Here is a 17,163-nt window from a genome sequence, read left to right as displayed (position 1 = left end):
CTCGTGATTGAAGAAGAGTGAATCAATCCTCCAACTGATCCTTCAGATGAGACTGCAGCTGAGGAGGGTGTTAAGGGCTCCTGCTAAAGAAACTGACAGAGATGGCTTCTGTGCAATATTATTCCCTGACTAATGATGGAGGGAATCAGAGGCAAAAGAAGGTGAGCAGTTCATCACTGTCTGATTTTGAGCGTTGAGAGGTGAAAGCTGTTATTTGATGTTAAGTCTGGGAGCCAAAACCAAAGCAGAGTTAGTAAAGCATTCAAAATAGCATGATGGCTGGTTGTGTGAGGAGAAGAATGCTGTATATAAAGATGGACGGCTCCCTAAAAGTAAAGCCAAAGCATCTTGATCGCCACCTGGTGGCTGGCTGCAAAACAGGTAATGAACACCACCTCCTTTATGTTAGTGGATGGGACATGTACCAAATTAAAAGCTCTAAATACATGTAAATGTAAGAGTTTTGTAGTAAATGTAACAAGTAAAAAAAAAGTGTGTTTCTTATGGTAAATTTGGTTTCATTCACTTTGATGCTATGAAAATTGGGTAAAATGTAATGACTGATAGCTAAGACTGATTCGATACTGCTGCACCATCCCCTGATGGCTACCGCGCAGACAGTCGCTCTAAATGTGCACGATGGCAGCATTTGTATATTTCGGCTTCATTTCTGGATAGTGTCATTCATCTTTATATACAATCTATACTTGTACATTTTATCTATATTTATGATATATGAAGAGGTAAATTGAGGAAAGGGTTACAGTAAAATGGATGTGAAAAAAGGCTAAAGACCATTTTCATTTTCAATGTAAAATAAAATATCATTAGGGTGACCTGAACATCTCAACCTTCATGTGTAGATGACTGTAATCCAGTTTTCATTAACTTAAAAATGGTGTGGCTGTTATGTTACGTGTGTCTGCACAACACACTTGGACTGAGAAGACTGCTTTCAGTTAACAGCCGGAACACCATCACAAGAGTTTTGTAGTATTTTGTGATTTCCTCCATTAGACGTCATTCCTTGTTACGGCAAAGGCAGGTGTGGAGGGCAAGTGTTCATGTTGCAACTCAGTGCACTGCAGTCTCCATTAGCTCAGTTACACACCACTCTCTCAGACTTACCAAGGGAACACAAAGCTCCTGCTGCTGGAGCCAGGAGACCCGTAACAAACCTTTCTGCAGGAGGGAGGTCAAAGGTGTGTTTTCATAAAAAGCTATCTATCCACTTCTGCACAAATTGTTATGCACAGAGAAACTGTGTTGGTTGAGCATCAGTAAGATGGTTTGTTTCTGTCCAAACCCTTTTATCCACTAGACTTTCATCTCTGCTCTAATGCCAGATTAATGCAATACGCTCACTGTCCTCGTTCAGAATCTCTATCCACCTACATAACTCAATAAAGAGAAACTATGATGTAAGAATTTCCCCTGAAAATAAATGTGTCCTTTGACATTTGTGATTCTGAAATTTCTGAGACTGCAGTTCAGATACGATCTCGGAAATTGTAGAGTGTAACTCACTCACTGTCCTACAGTATCTATATTAACTCAGACATTCATGTTCCATAGGGCCCTTCAAATTCCAGAGCTCTATCCTGCTATGATCAAATGCGGTGGCATTTATGCTGTTGCACTTCTGGAAGGCGACAAGATATTTATTTTATTTTCAGGTCTGAACATAACATACCTACCTATGGAAATCACAGCCTGTACTAAACCCAGAGCTCTGGTGAATGAAGTGATATTTAATCTGTCTAAAACATGGACATTTCATAAAAAGCTGAGAAAGTGGATGGAAACAATGCTCGCTCAGAGTAGCTCTGTCACTCTTGTCTGACATACCTTGTCATTAAAGTGAAAATTTGTATTATAAAAAAAACCTCACATCACTTGCTTTTCCACTCTCAGCTAACAAATCCGATTTAAAGGAGCGGGAGCACTCAATAAATTTCAGTTTGAGACAGGGAAAGAATTCAATAAGAATCCTGGCAGAAAAATAGAGATATAAAAGGCACAAAACCGTGCATGTTCCAATACACATGCATGCAGAGCATACAGTATTATGCCTGTGTGTGCACAGTGCACAAATACCGACAAAACATAGTGTTAAACAGCTATGCAACAGAAACTCAGTTTTACTGTTAGAACTGGGTGCAGTGGCTGCATGATGTCTATAGATGGCAGCAGCTCCAAAGCACTCAAACTGCTTTTAACATTCACTTCATCACCCCTCTTAAGGTAACGTAATGTGACCTACATTGTTTGTGCAGTACAGTATGCACTAATCCACATGGCCTGCACACTGCAGTGGCACAGTGTCTCAGAGAAAGCGGCTGTACCTGTATGAGGTGAAGTTGTCGTAGGATCCCACAGTGTAGTGTCTGAACAGTCTCTTGGTGCGGTCCTCCCGAGTCTCTGCAAAACAAATGAAAAGCATTTTAATGCAATCAGACCATCCAGTACCTCCAGTTGCTCTGCATCATACCTTCATGCCAATTATATGCTCACACCAGACATAAAAAACATCTTTACAGGTAAAAAAAAATGACTAAATGCCTTCACACTAAGTTAGTGTGTATTTAAGTTATAGATCATTTATATGTAGTTTATTTATATTTATTTATGTTTACAAATAAACATGATTTTGATATTATTTTGAGAAATTCAAAATTCAAGAGAAAAGATGTATAAGCTGTAAAACTAAAAACCACAGTTTTTGATTTCCATAAGTGTCTTGCACTCACAGAATGGTGAGTCGTAATACCATCAACCTTTGACAGAATTATTGTCATGATTTCATATCAGATGCTCTCTTGCAATTAACCACACGTCATCCAAGGTTTAAATTGCTAGTGCAGTGTCTTGGAAGGAAGGTCAACCCCATTTCCCGGTGTATGGGGTTCTTGCAGTGTTCGAGGAAATAAGCAACTTCTCAAATGGCACTATTTTAAATGTTATTAAGAAAGAACACAGTTTATTTTTCTGAATTACTTCCACGTTTGCTTAAATCTTTTCAGTCCACAAAAATGTCAGAAGTGTGACTGGTATTTCTACCCCTGTTAGTATTAAACTGTCCTCAGAAATCTAATTCAGTTATCACAGAGGAGAATTAAGTTACCACACAGAAGTAATCATCATTAACATGCTTCATTTATCATAACCTACCAGAGTATAATTGTTCCATGGTATTTTTTATATTTTGAAACAGTTCATGAATTGCAAAATTATTTTTCTTTAAAATGTTTCTTTTGAAGTGGGAAGTGTACTAGACTAGACATCATGTTGAGCACAATTAATAGTGTGTGTATGTGTGTGCGCATGTGCACGGTTTCCTGTCAGCATGTGGGTGGATTTATCCTCAGGGAGTGCAGATAGAGATTGATGCCCTCTCGCCATCACAATAATACACGTTGCTCCTCCACTAAACAACAGTCTGCTGACTACACAGCCCAAAACCCTTTCAGGTCACACGGACACGCTTTAAAAAGTTCTCAGTGAAACAAATCAAGACATATGTGAGACAACACAGGACATAAAGTGCGTCTCACAAGAGAGGTTGCATATATTTTTTCCCCGTTCCTTTCTTCTATCTGTGGCCGTCACACCTCCACCTCCAAATAAAATGTATTCCATTGTTATAATATACATTATTATCATGAGTACTAATACTGATGATGATAAAGAGGTTCAACAGAGACCTAACTCATAGCAACAACAGTATTTATGATACTGCTGACAAACAAATACTGCTAATAAACACACACAGACCTACCTACCTACCCACTGATCGACCTACCTATTCATCTATCTATACTGTACATATGGATTCATACACAGTAACCTTTGATTTGGTGAAGCTGTGAGAGTGAGCAGTGTCCTGCTGGTAATGTGAGACACTGCATGTAACCATAAGTCTTGCTGTACCATATTTCTGCGTTTCCTATCACTTCTGACAGTCTGCAATCTAATAAAGGTAATACATCAAACTGTTTGCGATGTCCTGTATATGTGGGGATAAAAAGACACGTAAAGAGTGAAAAGGAAAAGAGATCAAAGTAAGTGAGCACACTTGAAGTGGCGGGCATCCTCAGATCCACCTTAGCCTGTGCACTGACAGTGTGTGACTGACAGACTGTCAGCTGCGGAAAACTTGAAGCTCTGACGACTGCGTCCACTGTCACTTGGTGACACAACAGAAGGAAATTAGCAATCTGCTCCAAAATACAAAGTTCACGTTAAACTTTGACCTCTGGGAATGGAGAGACTGGGTTCTTCCTCTTTCACCTGCACTCTCATTTTCATCTGCTTTTCGATTTGTTGTTTATCATATTTTCTTTTAGTTCAGGCGAGGAATCCTCAACATTAATCCCGGTGGAGATTAATGTAGTTGGGAACACCTGTGCAGAGGGCTTTTTCCTTTTGGCAAACACGACTGGGTTTGTAGGTGTGTTGGCAAACTGCCGAGATAATGATGTTATGCCAACATTGTAATCAGCAGATGCAGTAAGAGGTGTCACTGTCCCCTTCTTCTAATGAGGCAGGGATTCTCCGGCTTTCACTGATGCCAAAAGAAGTCCAGTGAATTGTTTTAATGTGCTCTGACGTTTTACTACCTGGACGACTAAAACAGCTGCACACAGACCAGAAATGGGCAAATAGAAGTAGAAAGGCGTATTGATGGAAAGTGAACTCATGGAAATGACTGCCACACCTTTCAAAAAGATAAAAAACATAATATGTTTATGTTTATGTTTATCTAAAATTGTATATCAAACGTGTGTAAAGGACTGAGATGTGTTAATAAATAGGAAAAGAGAGTTAAGAGCTGGCTGGTGTTCATTCTGGGTTATAGAAGGTTACTCTACATCTAGTCGTGGGAGGAAGGATGTGGCATTTTGTTCGCACTAGTTGCCAAAGGGAAGATGAAATAAAAGGTGTTATTTGCTGAGATAGTTGTAGATGAGTGACTGTCTCTTCCTGCATATTCAGAGTCTGTCTTTTACAGCCGTCACTCAGCTTTCTCACACACCTTCATCCTCACGCATCATCAAAATGTCCTCACCTCAAAAAAGGACAGAGAGAATCAGTCAAATGTTGGATAATTCTGGGAGATTGTGAGTGAAATGTTGTGTCAGTTTTGTGAACATACAGTATATTTGTGTGAGTGTGCGTGCACGATGTGTGACACCAGATGCAATCTAATAGTATGAAATGCAGCTCATTCATCACAACTGTCACCTATTTTGTCCAGCCCAGGAGCATCTAAAGGCAGAGCTCAGATAGTACAGATAACCTCAACCACACACACTCACACAGGACACACGCACACACACACACACAACAAAGCGTACCCACTGTAATTAAAGGCTGTTTAAGTTATGTACATCAGATCATTTAAGGTGTAATATGTCAGCTATCTCTGCTGTGAGCGTGTGGTGGTGACGGTCGCTTGCCGAGTTCAGCCATCGCTGCATTTACAAGACAAGAGTTTCTAATATGCTGTCTGAGCAGCACCGTTTCCTCAGGGAAGACTGGATGCTGTAGTGACTTGCTATCGGGAAGTAACGAGATGGGCGGGTTGGCTCGTTAGCATGCAAACTTCAGTTGGAAACCAAATAGTGATAGAAACATTGCAATTGTTTTCCACAGCTGGAGACAGCTCTTGCGAAGTAAGGGAACTTGCAACGTTTCTATTACATTGGTAAACAGCTGTTAATGCTAATGTAAGCTACAGTATGTAGGGTGGATTTCCCAAACACTGGGTGTCAGGATGTGGTATGGTTTAGGGAAGAATCTATAACATTTTAATGTGGATCTCGGGCAGGGGGCAGATCCAGGAATTCTTTGTTTTTATTGAGATAAGGCATTTTTCAATATTTTCACTGTTTTCCCATCTTAAAGAGAGAATCAGCTGCTGGAAACTTACTTCTATGAGTGTGGGAAATTTGGTGCATCTTGATTGAATTTAAGGGGACTGTTGGGCCTTGGTGGGGGAACGTGCTCTACTGAGTGTCTCTATGTGTTTCAAGTGATACCTCATCCATAAACATTTGAGAATAAGCTGTTAATCTTGTCTCTCTGGCGATAGCTGCAAACACAGCTGTCATTTTTAGCACATCAAGCTGCATCTCACGCTGTAACGTTGCTGCTCTTTCTGCTACTCTGCTAAACATGCAACGTCTCAGACTTCTGCTGTAAACATCTGTGTTTTAGCTCACATTGACAGATTGTTCCACCCTCACTACCCTTGTCTGAAGGACGCAAGTGTCACATCACACACACATCACAACACAACACAAACACAAACACACACACACACACCACACACACACACACACACACAATCTCTGGACCCTGATAAATAGAATTAACCTGTGCTGTTTTACCACTGATAAGAGCTGCAGACAAACATGTACACAGGCTCACGCGAACACACACACTTATCAAGTGTGCCTCTTTGACTTTTTTATTCTTTCCTTCCAAGCCCCCACTCATCCCTCCTTTCCTTGTCTCCTTTCTCTGTCTAATTACATTCGTGTTGTGCATTTTAACCATTTTAACCAGGTCAACAGAAGCGTAACAGGGGGAGTAGTAATATCTGCGGGCTCCTTACACCTTGAATACTAAAAACTTTTAAAAATTAATCTCAACAATGCTGGCTTGTGGAAGAAAAAGTACATAAAGAAAGACAGAATCGTTCTCTTTCTTTCTCCTTTGTGCTGTCACACAATGCACCTGTCATTTCCTAGATCCAACAGGGAGTCATTGGACCGTACAGGTGGATACAGAACTAACCCACTTTCACGCAGCACAGAGGACAGAGCAATGTCTTCATTTTCTATTCTCTCCTCATATTCCTTTGTCTATCTCTGATTTTCTATTCTCTACAAACCAGTCATTCTCACAGTAGGACAGAATGTGACAGAGGTCACTAAAGGAGAACAACAATCAATCCAAAAGGAAGAAAAAAAAGAATATAAGCAGGTGTATTGTGAATTTAAACAAACAATGCAGTGGTTTGGATAATATTCAACATCAAAGGCCTCTGCAACAATTCAAACCAGTATTCAGTCAATGCAAGATTTCACAAGTATAATTTATGAACCAAATGCGCACAGTTGGGATAGTTTACAAACAAACTGGACCTTTGTCAAACTAAATACTGAAGAAGAAACTCGTAATCTTGGTGCCAGCTGTTGCAGCAGTTCTTCAAACAGTCCAACGGATATCCTGAAATACATCCTGAAGCAGCTGTGGCACAGTTAAAGCTCCTGAACCAAGTAGTTCTCCTCTCTTCAGTAATATTGGGTGTACCGAGATATTTAGTCATTTTCTTCTTGTCCTTAAGTAAAAGGACCAGATCATCATCGCTTGATGTAGATTTCATCTTTCTTTTCCGGAGGCGCAATTTTTCTCAATCCTTTTTTATTCACTAAATTGTGTCAAAATTCGATTCTAAATCTTTCGCTATTCTATGCGATTCCGATTGATTTGCATCGCCATTGATGTGCAAAGGCCTAAAAGCTGAAAAAACAAAAACTGCGTGAGCACATATCTTTGATGTGAGTGGGACGCACGACTTAATCTTCAAATCAAGCCATTTTTCTGCATAGATGGACATGATAAAGCAAATGTAGGGGAACTTAATTAACTGGGAAGTAGGGAGTTCCCAAACATAGAAAGATGAGAAGGAAAAAACAAAGCATGTTAGACTGGGAATACAGGGAGAACAAATTAAGCTGAAACAAAATCAACTCCATGGGGTGAAGGTTGTAGATGACAATAGAGTTAAAAAGTCTGTATCCAGCAAAATAGTTCTGATAAGTTTCTACCAGTGAGTCTGAAAACGTGCATATTATGCTAATATTTAATGGATTGCCACCACTCCCCCCTCTCTACTGCCCTTTTAACGGATATCCCACTACTTTGTCATTAGGAAGATCCCTTATTATGCAGTGTTTGCTTGTTTACACTAAACCATGTAAGATGGCATAATGACACCCCAATGTGTGATTTCAGAGTGCATGCTCTCCCAGTCTGTTTCTGAATGGTTTGTGTTAAAGGGGCTTATGACAGCAGGTTTGTCACCCTGCCTTTGAGTGTGGTCATTTGGAAAATGGAGAACATGTTGTAAAAAAAGTATTCATTTCGAGCACAACCCAACCTGCAAAAGTGTATTATACAGTGTATACGTATTCGTTGCCATGGATTACTGCACAGAAGTACATCAGTTCAAAATATTGCAGCAAACGATAGAACAAGAAGAATCAGCCACAGGGAAATGTTAGATGAAGAGCTGCGGACAACAGGCTCCAAATGCCAAACTCCTCAACAAGGGAACAGGTTTTACTGTGACCCGCTGTTGATCTGGAAAACTATTTTTGTGCCATACGAAGCATGAAATCAGATTGTGGTTGCAATCATTTTGACTGATCTCTTTATTAAAACGATGCATGTATATTTGGCTGCTGTGAACACAGATACATCATTTGCTCTTCTGTTGTGCTGTTATTAACCCTGGGTGTAGCCAAATGAACAATGACTCAAATGCATGACTAAGTTTAGGGAACAATCGCGAGCACAGTAAAACCATGACATGAAGTGAGCTTCTGTCTTAAGTTCCCAAACAACAATATTTACACAATTCCAAGAGATTGCATGCTGGGTAAATGTAAGCTGATCTAAGTTTCCTCTATTGCACCTTTCACATAGCAAGACTAAGTGTCTGACACTGCAGAAGCCAAGAAAGGAGGAGAAAGAGAGGGAGAGAGTGTGAGGGCAGAGATTTTAAACTCAACCTTTGAGTCTGAGCAGTCACAATCTAACAAGATGCTTTGTTAAGAGAACAGCATAAGACAATGCCACTGCAAGCACTGGTCTGTTGGGAATCGGGCTTTTAATTAAATAGAATATGAGATTAGATCTAATAAAGCTGCACTGAAGGAAAAGAGTTCATCAAAGCTATCGAGTGTGAGAGTTATGAGTTAAAATCGCACATCTACCAACTCTTATTTCATTAAATGCAACAGAAGGTCACTTGAGGAATGAGATTTACTTGATTATCATGACATATCTTTATTAAAATGGACACATGAGTAAGAATCCTTCATTACAAACATAAATGTTCAAATATGAAACAAAACAGCTTTGCATTTGTAGCAGGGAGATGAAGAGGAGGGAAATGATGGGGAAAGTCGACAAATGATTGGAAAGCCCTCTGATAAGTTCTTAATCGTAAAATCTATATTTGACAAGCAGTCAGATACGTTCCCCAAGGCTAATGTGTGTATTTTCAGTCACAGTCACTTGAGTTTGTAGTATTGCACAGCCCCGTCTTCTAAAAATAGAAACGTTTGTACGCTTGCAGACACTATGCTTCTGTCTTTTACTACATTTCCCCTTATGCTGAGTCATATTGCAAGTTTCACACATTTACAAAAGGCAGTATTTTTTATTTTATCCCACAAGACACCACGTTACATGCAGTATGACTATAAGTGAGCTGTCTGCTCAGTGTGCTGACTATAAGAATAGTGTGCAGAGAAAAACTTACCCCAATACAGCTCATGACACGTGTAGATCGGTCGTTCTGCCTTCACGACTGTTACAACTCCGTCTATCCTGCTACACAGCACTGGCATATCTGACACCATGACTGGACAACAGTCCATATTTTTTACTTTACAACTCCCGTCCTAAGACTTCCACCAGGAAGTTATACCTCAACCATGACACTTGTCTGTCTCCTGGAGCTGGGCCTGGTCTCTCTCTCATCCTCACCTAGAGATAACTAAAAGCACTAAAAGCAAAATGTCAATTTTCTGCAGCTTTGCAGACTCCTAGTTTTAGACTTCCTGGACAAATACCATAGAAAACAGTCCTATTCCATTTCAGCTTCAAGCGTATATATTTCAAATCTCTGCTTCCTTTCTTTCTCCTCCTCTCCCTCAGAATTGGTTGGTTTGTTGAAGAGCCTTCAGAAAGCTTGTTGTTTAGGTGTAAGTGTCAGAGGCAGAGACCAACGCCTATAAATACTTCCGCTCTGTCAAAGTGGAAGAAACCTTGAATAATTCAGTCAAATTCAGACAACAAGAAGAAACTGCTCTACAAGCTCTTCAAATACTGGGATGGTTTATCATGACATGCCTTTGAGTCAAGGTCAAGACAAGCTGAGTTGCACTAAGACAAACAAATACATATTCAAGGAAAGGAAAGAGAGCAGGAGAGTATAAGTGTTCAGCACAGGAACAAACGTATCAGTATCAGTAGCTGAATTGAATGTACTGAACTATCAATGTCACTGATTAATTCAGTAGCCGTATGTGTTCCTTTACCGGCGACTGTCACTGTCAGCTCAGCTGTATTACTTTATGTTTAAAAATATTGTGGTGGTCAATTGGCAGATCATTAACTGTAAAGTGACAACATCCTGAGGTTCTTCTAATCTTACTGATTAGCTTGTTGATATCCGACCTGAGCCTGATGGCTCCGGACAGGTCAGGCTAGGTTCTGACAAAAACTTTGAAATGATATCCGGGCTGGGGTTCGGTACGGTTACATTGGCGGGGCTATCTACTTGAAAATGTCAGGCTTGGCGAAGGTTCCGACACGAATGTCTCTCTCTGACAGTTGGTTAGGTTTGGACAGAAAAGTGCTTCTAACTGATGTGCCTCGGAAAATCATGTTTGCTATTCTCGAAGACAAAAGAACTAAATTGTCAGTTACAATCTCTGAACTCAAAACAAAAGTTTTCTGAACTGCTCGGGAAAGTGGGAAAGTGATGCTGGTAAGAAGATGGAGAGAAGTAGAGTGAAACAGTTGTAAATGTTGGTGATAAATCATGCTCAGTCTCTGCTGAGTAAGTTGCTCTGTGTGTTATGACATGTTGTGATGTGACATCCCACAGCAGTTATAGTTTTCAGTCAGGCCGGTCAAACTGTAAACAAAATGATTTGACCAACTGTGTTGACAGAATACTGGAAAGAACGACTGCTGCAGCTAAGTATCGTGAGCAAGAGCAGCCACGATGCTGTGAAATAGACTTCACTTTGAGACAAATGTAGAAAACCTGCCCATGTGTGTATGTGCTTGTTTTTGTGTACGTGTGTGTGTGTGTGTGAGAGTGCATGTGACCTGCTGTCATCCAATGCGGCACCTGTCAAAAGTGATATGTCTCTGCTCCTCTGTGAGACCTGATACAGCTTTGATTCATTGTTCAAATATCATCGCCATCTATTATGATTTGATACGGCTCTGTCCTCCAGAGACGGAGAGGGAGGGAGAGGGAGGGAGAGAGGGAGAGAGGGAGAGAGAGAGAGAGAGCTCAACACACTCCACTGACTCCTGATGAAAAGTATCAGATAGTGGCCATCGCTCTGCTGCGAACAAACAAACGACAAGTACACACACACACAAAAACACACACTAACACCTTGAGATGTGTCACTGTAGGACACTTACTGTGATTTTTTTTTTTACAGGGTTAAACAGCAGACCTCCTCTTGAACTGGCCCTCTGTAATGCTGACTCAGCTAAACCTTAATACCAGAGACATGTCTTTCAACCCATAAGCCGTACTCACTATCTCTTTCTCATGAGATGGATTAGTTGGCTATGCTAATTTAACTGCTGACTCCACACGGAGTATAGACAATAACCGAAGTGTGTGCATGTGCATAAACATGTGAATGTAAAAAAAGGCCAGAGAAAGTCAATTTGCATGCCCATACACACTGCTCTGTGGTGTCAGCATTTGCATACTCACTCGGCATTTTACAAGTTGCCACTAGAGAGTAACTGACTAAACACACTATCAATGTGATTTGCAGTCTTGGCCCGTACGTACAAATTTATGGTACCATGAGAGAACTTAACTGAGAGTAGTTTCTTACTAAAAGGTAAATGCATTTCTGTTTCCTTTATCTAGTTTGCTCAGTTTAATCTTTGAGAACTGTAAAAGTACCGACTGAATAAATCTGAACAACAGGACATAAAATGCAGAATCGCTGCTACAATAAAGAGATAAGGTGACGGTTGGAGCACAACACGCTTGATGAGGAATGAGGACACGCTGGAGGATCAACACCAATTCAGGATTTCTATGAAATGAGCCGCTCAGGATTTCACCACATCAAAGAATCAGTCTTTAACTTTCTAGTTTTCTGAATTAAATAGCATACATCAATTAAGTAGGGTAGGTCAAATATAATGAAAATACATAATATTGAAAAATCACAATGAGTTTAAGCCTGTACATTCAACACAATGCATTAAATTTATTCTCATTTCACAGCTCCTGTTGAGGTGCCACTGAGTTAAGCCACCCTTAAGCCTCAAGCCTCCACGCTTTCTAAGAATATATAGAATAAGAGCGGAGAAATAAAAAAGATTTCCAGTCTCCTCCAGAGTAAACAAAGAGAAAAGGTGTGATAAGAAAGAAGCAGGTTTTATCAACATGTCATCAGTGTGACTGGCCTTCCATGAAAATATTAATATTCGTTATGTAAGAGAAGGGTGAAGACTGGACCTGTACTGGAAAGGCTGATAAAATGACAAACTGAAAAAGATGTTAACTAACAACAATAACTAGATAAAAATGTACCACCTACCAAGACACAAATCAAATATTATCTTGCAGTATATACAATATGTATTATTTGACTATTACTCTTCTATTTCTAGCATCCACATGGCTGCCTCTGAGAATATCTTCTTTGATCTGTTCCTTTGACCAAATTCCCCAAGAGCACTCTTCTCCCTGAGTGATATGACTCATTGATTATTAAGTTAACACTGAATCAAGCCTTTGTATGAATGTCCTCTGTTGTTGCATGTGTTCACTTGATACAGAATGGCGTTCTGATTACGAAGCCGCACAGAATGTGGCTATTACAACATAGTTATAGTAATTCTTGCTCTGCCCATGTCAAGAATATCTCTGACTGATGTTTTAATAGCATAGAGTACATAAGGCTTAAATTGTAGAATCTACAAAATACAGCTCTTAGTATCCCTTATAAGGTGACAATGTTCGAAGATGCACAAAAGAAATATTGTGCAATTTATTGAGAAAGTGCCAAAAAAATAGAAATACAATTTAACAGGCTCAAATAATGACTGAGATCCATCATTGTAGCAGAAAAACTACTGACCTTGCACCTCGGACATGAGTGGGGAAGAACCAAACTACAAAGAAGCCCACACAGAAACTACGCTCATTAGCTTCACAGTTTTGTCCAGATGACTTCCTATATGATCCCTCACCAATCCATTACACCATCTTCCTATCCCTCCTTACCACTCTCCTCCACCGCAACCCTCCGACTTTGCTCTGCCCATGTCAGTCTCAGCTGCCGCAGCAACACTGATGTTTGAGCATTCTAGAGGAGTGCAGACACACTCCAAAACTTCTTAATGGGCAGGCTAAAAATAGCTCAGGCTGGATCTGACTGGGCTGATTCATGCGGCTGTGAGTCATTCAACTGTGCCGCGGTGTGAGGGGAGCGGGTGAACGAGCACAAAGAGAAAAGAAATAAAAGTTTGCACGCTTGTTAAGATATCAAACCATTGAGAAATCAAGCATTGCTTATCCCATCACAGAGAAAAATACACATTATTATGCTCTGTGTGTGTGTGTGTGTGTGTGCGTGTGCGCATGTGTGTGTGTGTGTGTGTGTGCGTGCGCGCGTGCATGCGTGCATGCGCGTGCGTGTGTGTGGGGGGGTGGGGCGAAGGTCCTATAAGGACATCTGAGGCTGCAGGGCACTCAAAGTAAAAAAGGAAGGCTGATATAATGGAATCTAGGGCTGGTAAAAATCTTTCATTTAACATTTGGTAGAATTTTTTTTTATCAGGAGGCTAACAGCGTGAGGGGTGGGGTCTTTCGATTGGGGGCCTGTATGATCCCGACAGAACGTAGATTAACAAACCTACTGCTGAAAATGAGTGGCCGCTGGCAATATGGTAGCATCATTAGAATGAGAAGAGCAGTTAATACTCACATCATTATCCCCTCCATTGCCATGAGTAAACATCTTCCATTAACCCCCACATACAGGGCAGCAGCATGTGTGCAGTGTGTTTGTGAGAGAGGCAGTGAGATGTTCGCAGGGTGGGCACAGATGTTCAGGAATATTCCAAAGATTTAAACCTCTTTTTAGAATCATAATGGACTCTCAGTAGTATGAGGGGCACAGTGAGATTGTTTTTTTTTTAAACAGTACAATGATTTATAAACACTCTACACCTCCCCAACACTAGCACATATCAGCCATTTGCCCACAGCAGTGTTACACCACGGCATCACTCATTGTGCTCTTAATGAATTCAATCAATGGCCTTTGCTTTTTGCCCTCATTTTCTCCATCAGTCGCTCGTGCCCCGTTCTTTCCCATTTCTCCTCCCTGTGACAGCTACACTTTGCATCTGTCTTTCCTCCCTCCCTCTGTCCCCTCGAGCAGCAGCGGAAGATGAACTGCTGGCTGCAGGTAGCTCCGGCCGAGAGAGAGAGAGAGAGAGAGAGAGAGAGAGAGAGAGAGAGAGAGAGAAGAGCAGCGTAGTGACAGATAACAGCCGAGAGATTCGGTGACGATTTAAAGCATGCCTCGTTCACATGGTCACCTGCTTCCTTTCTCTTTCACTCCCTGTCCTCTATTGCTCGCTAGCCGCCCTCTCCTATCCCCACTTGCTGCCCCAACACCGAAACTGCTTTTTCCATCACCTAATATTTTTGTCTTTTCCCTTTTCTATCATTGCTCTTTCAAACCTGGCAGGGAGGAGAGGAAAGAGATGAAGGCAGACTGAGATAAAGAGAAATAGGACTTTCAGAATCATGACTTATGGGCGGTGTACAGTGGCAGAGGGGGGAGGGAGGGAGGGAGGGAGGGAGGGAGGGGGAGGGAGAGAGAGAGAGAGAGAGAGAGAGAGAGAGAGAGAGAGAGAGAGAGAGAGAGAGCAGTAGTATTTGGGTTACTTAATTGTTGACAGGGCTGTCTTTCCTGCTTCACTAGGCCGAGACATATTGCCCTAACTGTCAGTGATGCCTCAGTGGTTGCCTTTAGATAAACAACTGTGTGTGTTTCAGTGTGTGTTGAGAGTGTCTGTTGTGTCTTCCTGTGTTATTTTGCCTTTGTATCACTGCTGATGAATCTATAGATAAGCATGGGATTAGCTTTAAAATGCCTCAGTAGATTCAGAAATTAGTATGTTATTAGATTACATTACCATCATATTGTGCTGTATTATGTACTTTTAATTTCTATGATTACACAGAGTTATAATCAAATCACCTTTCACCAAAAAGTAATAGTACTGTTGATAATATGTTCATGAAGTTTTCAATTTGTAATGTATTTCTGATTAGAATGGTTTGGGGGTGGACTATTTCTATATTAAAGTCAAATTCCTCTGATTTGATTGGACCAGTAAAAGAAGAGATGGCTTACTGGAAAAAGAGCTATATGGAAATTTCTGCCATATGTCATTAAAACACATCTCTTCCTGTTATACCTCGGCTCTATATGGTGCAAGCCACCTAAAATTACATCTGATTGAATTACCTATTTTATAATTATGTCCCAGAGTTCATTGGGAATTAGCGAAATTATTGTAATGCTTTCAAAATAAGAGAAACAATTAAACAGGACTTTAAATTTAAAAAGATCTAACCAACTGTAAAACCAACACGAGGTCCCACTGTAAAGGTGCCCGGTGGTCTGGATGGTGAACTAAGAGCCTCTTTAAAATCAAGTGAGAATAAATGTATGTTGATTACAACATCCTAGTTTAATATCAAAGTGGAACAACACCACGTTGTGTTGGAGATGCAGGACAGAGGAAACACACAACGCTTTTTTATTCTGGAGAAACAGATACGAGGTTCTGAGTTTTTCAGGATTTATGAGTGAGTGCAGCCAATATCAGGCCCATCTCACTCCACTCGCTCTATTTCTCTCTACCTCTCTGGAAGACACGCTCCGCCGTCTCCACTTTGCTGTCCTTTAGAGTATGCTCCACCATCCGTCTCCCTCACTATCTGGCCCTTTCTTTCCCACCTTCCCCTATCTTTTTCTCACAATGCATTTAAATGGGGTATTTAGAGATTCTGGCCTTTCTCATCTCTTCACACCTACTCTGAGGTAACCTCAATCCCCCAACAACCCTTTAAAAGGGGAAAATGCCCCAATTGCTCCAGAAATAGTTCTCAGGAGATTCATGAGAAACACACAAGGAACAGAGAGATATTTATGACAAACTTATCCTTGTCCTATGTCTGATATATTGAATGTGCTCGCTGGAACATTTCCCATCTCAGTAAACTTTTTCACACAATGACCAGATGTTTTTCATTATGGCTGTTTTTGATGCTGCACTGAATTTAAATCCAGTGTGAGTGCTGCACATGTTAGTGAACTGAGACCACAGCGAAGAAATGTGCCATCTGCTAATTAAACAACAGTCTAAACGGGGATGTGGTCACATTAATCTGATGTACTCCCACTGGTTTACACAGGGTTTCATTCAAAGCTGTCGTAGCAGCATGGATGGAAGATTCATCATGGTCAGCAAACATTTAGTGTGTAATATGGAAGATAATCCACCAAAAATAGCTCCTTGAAAATGTTGAATATCTTTAAACAGAACTACAGCGTTTATACTGTTTTATTTGTTTATGTTTTATTAGTTTGTTTGCTTACTAGATGGTTGGTTGTAGGACTATATGTGATCTGTTGTGAAGAAGCGTTTAACGACCCAATGATAGATCACATCAGCTTACGATTTCAACAGCAGCAATTAATGTTGTGATTTTTTCTTTTTTGTCTCAAGGTTAAAAAAAGAAAAATCTAAATACATCAACTAATCTACAACTGAAATTAGGTATTGATTTCTCATTTGGAAAATAATCATGTTTAATAAGCTATGTTGCATTTCGGTCAATACTCTATGTGAATTATTGGGCAAAGGAAAAGAAGCTCCCTTTTGCTAAAGTATGCAAACTATTACATGGTTGCTTTCTTCACATTAAACATCTGAAATTAAAGTTCAGGCTCGTTCTCAGGTGGCTCTTTACAGAGTTAGAGAACAACCTGATGTTGAACTTCATGAGTAAATGAAATGTAAATAATCCTGGAAAACATCATATCACATATTGATAATAGG

The 17,163-nt window shown here is 40.4% G+C and overlaps 1 protein-coding gene across 6 annotated transcripts in view; it reads right to left on the bottom strand.

Annotated features, from left to right (window-relative positions):
* shank3a (SH3 and multiple ankyrin repeat domains 3a) overlaps nucleotides 1–17,163 on the bottom strand; it is a 150,712-nt gene that overhangs the window by 20,689 nt on the left and 112,860 nt on the right. For all 6 annotated transcript variants that reach the window (XM_047339979.1, XM_047339980.1, XM_035157511.2 and 3 more), the window contains one exon: nucleotides 2,346–2,421. In XM_047339979.1, coding sequence (XP_047195935.1) covers nucleotides 2,346–2,421 — 76 coding nt within the window. The remainder of the gene's footprint in view (nucleotides 1–2,345; nucleotides 2,422–17,163) is intronic.

The sequence above is a fragment of the Hippoglossus stenolepis genome, chromosome 5 (genome assembly GCF_022539355.2).
Source record: "Hippoglossus stenolepis isolate QCI-W04-F060 chromosome 5, HSTE1.2, whole genome shotgun sequence".
Classification (NCBI taxonomy): domain Eukaryota; kingdom Metazoa; phylum Chordata; class Actinopteri; order Pleuronectiformes; family Pleuronectidae; genus Hippoglossus; species Hippoglossus stenolepis.
The sequence above is the reverse complement of the archived record's forward strand: the minus strand, read 5'-3'. Positions and strand labels throughout refer to the sequence as shown.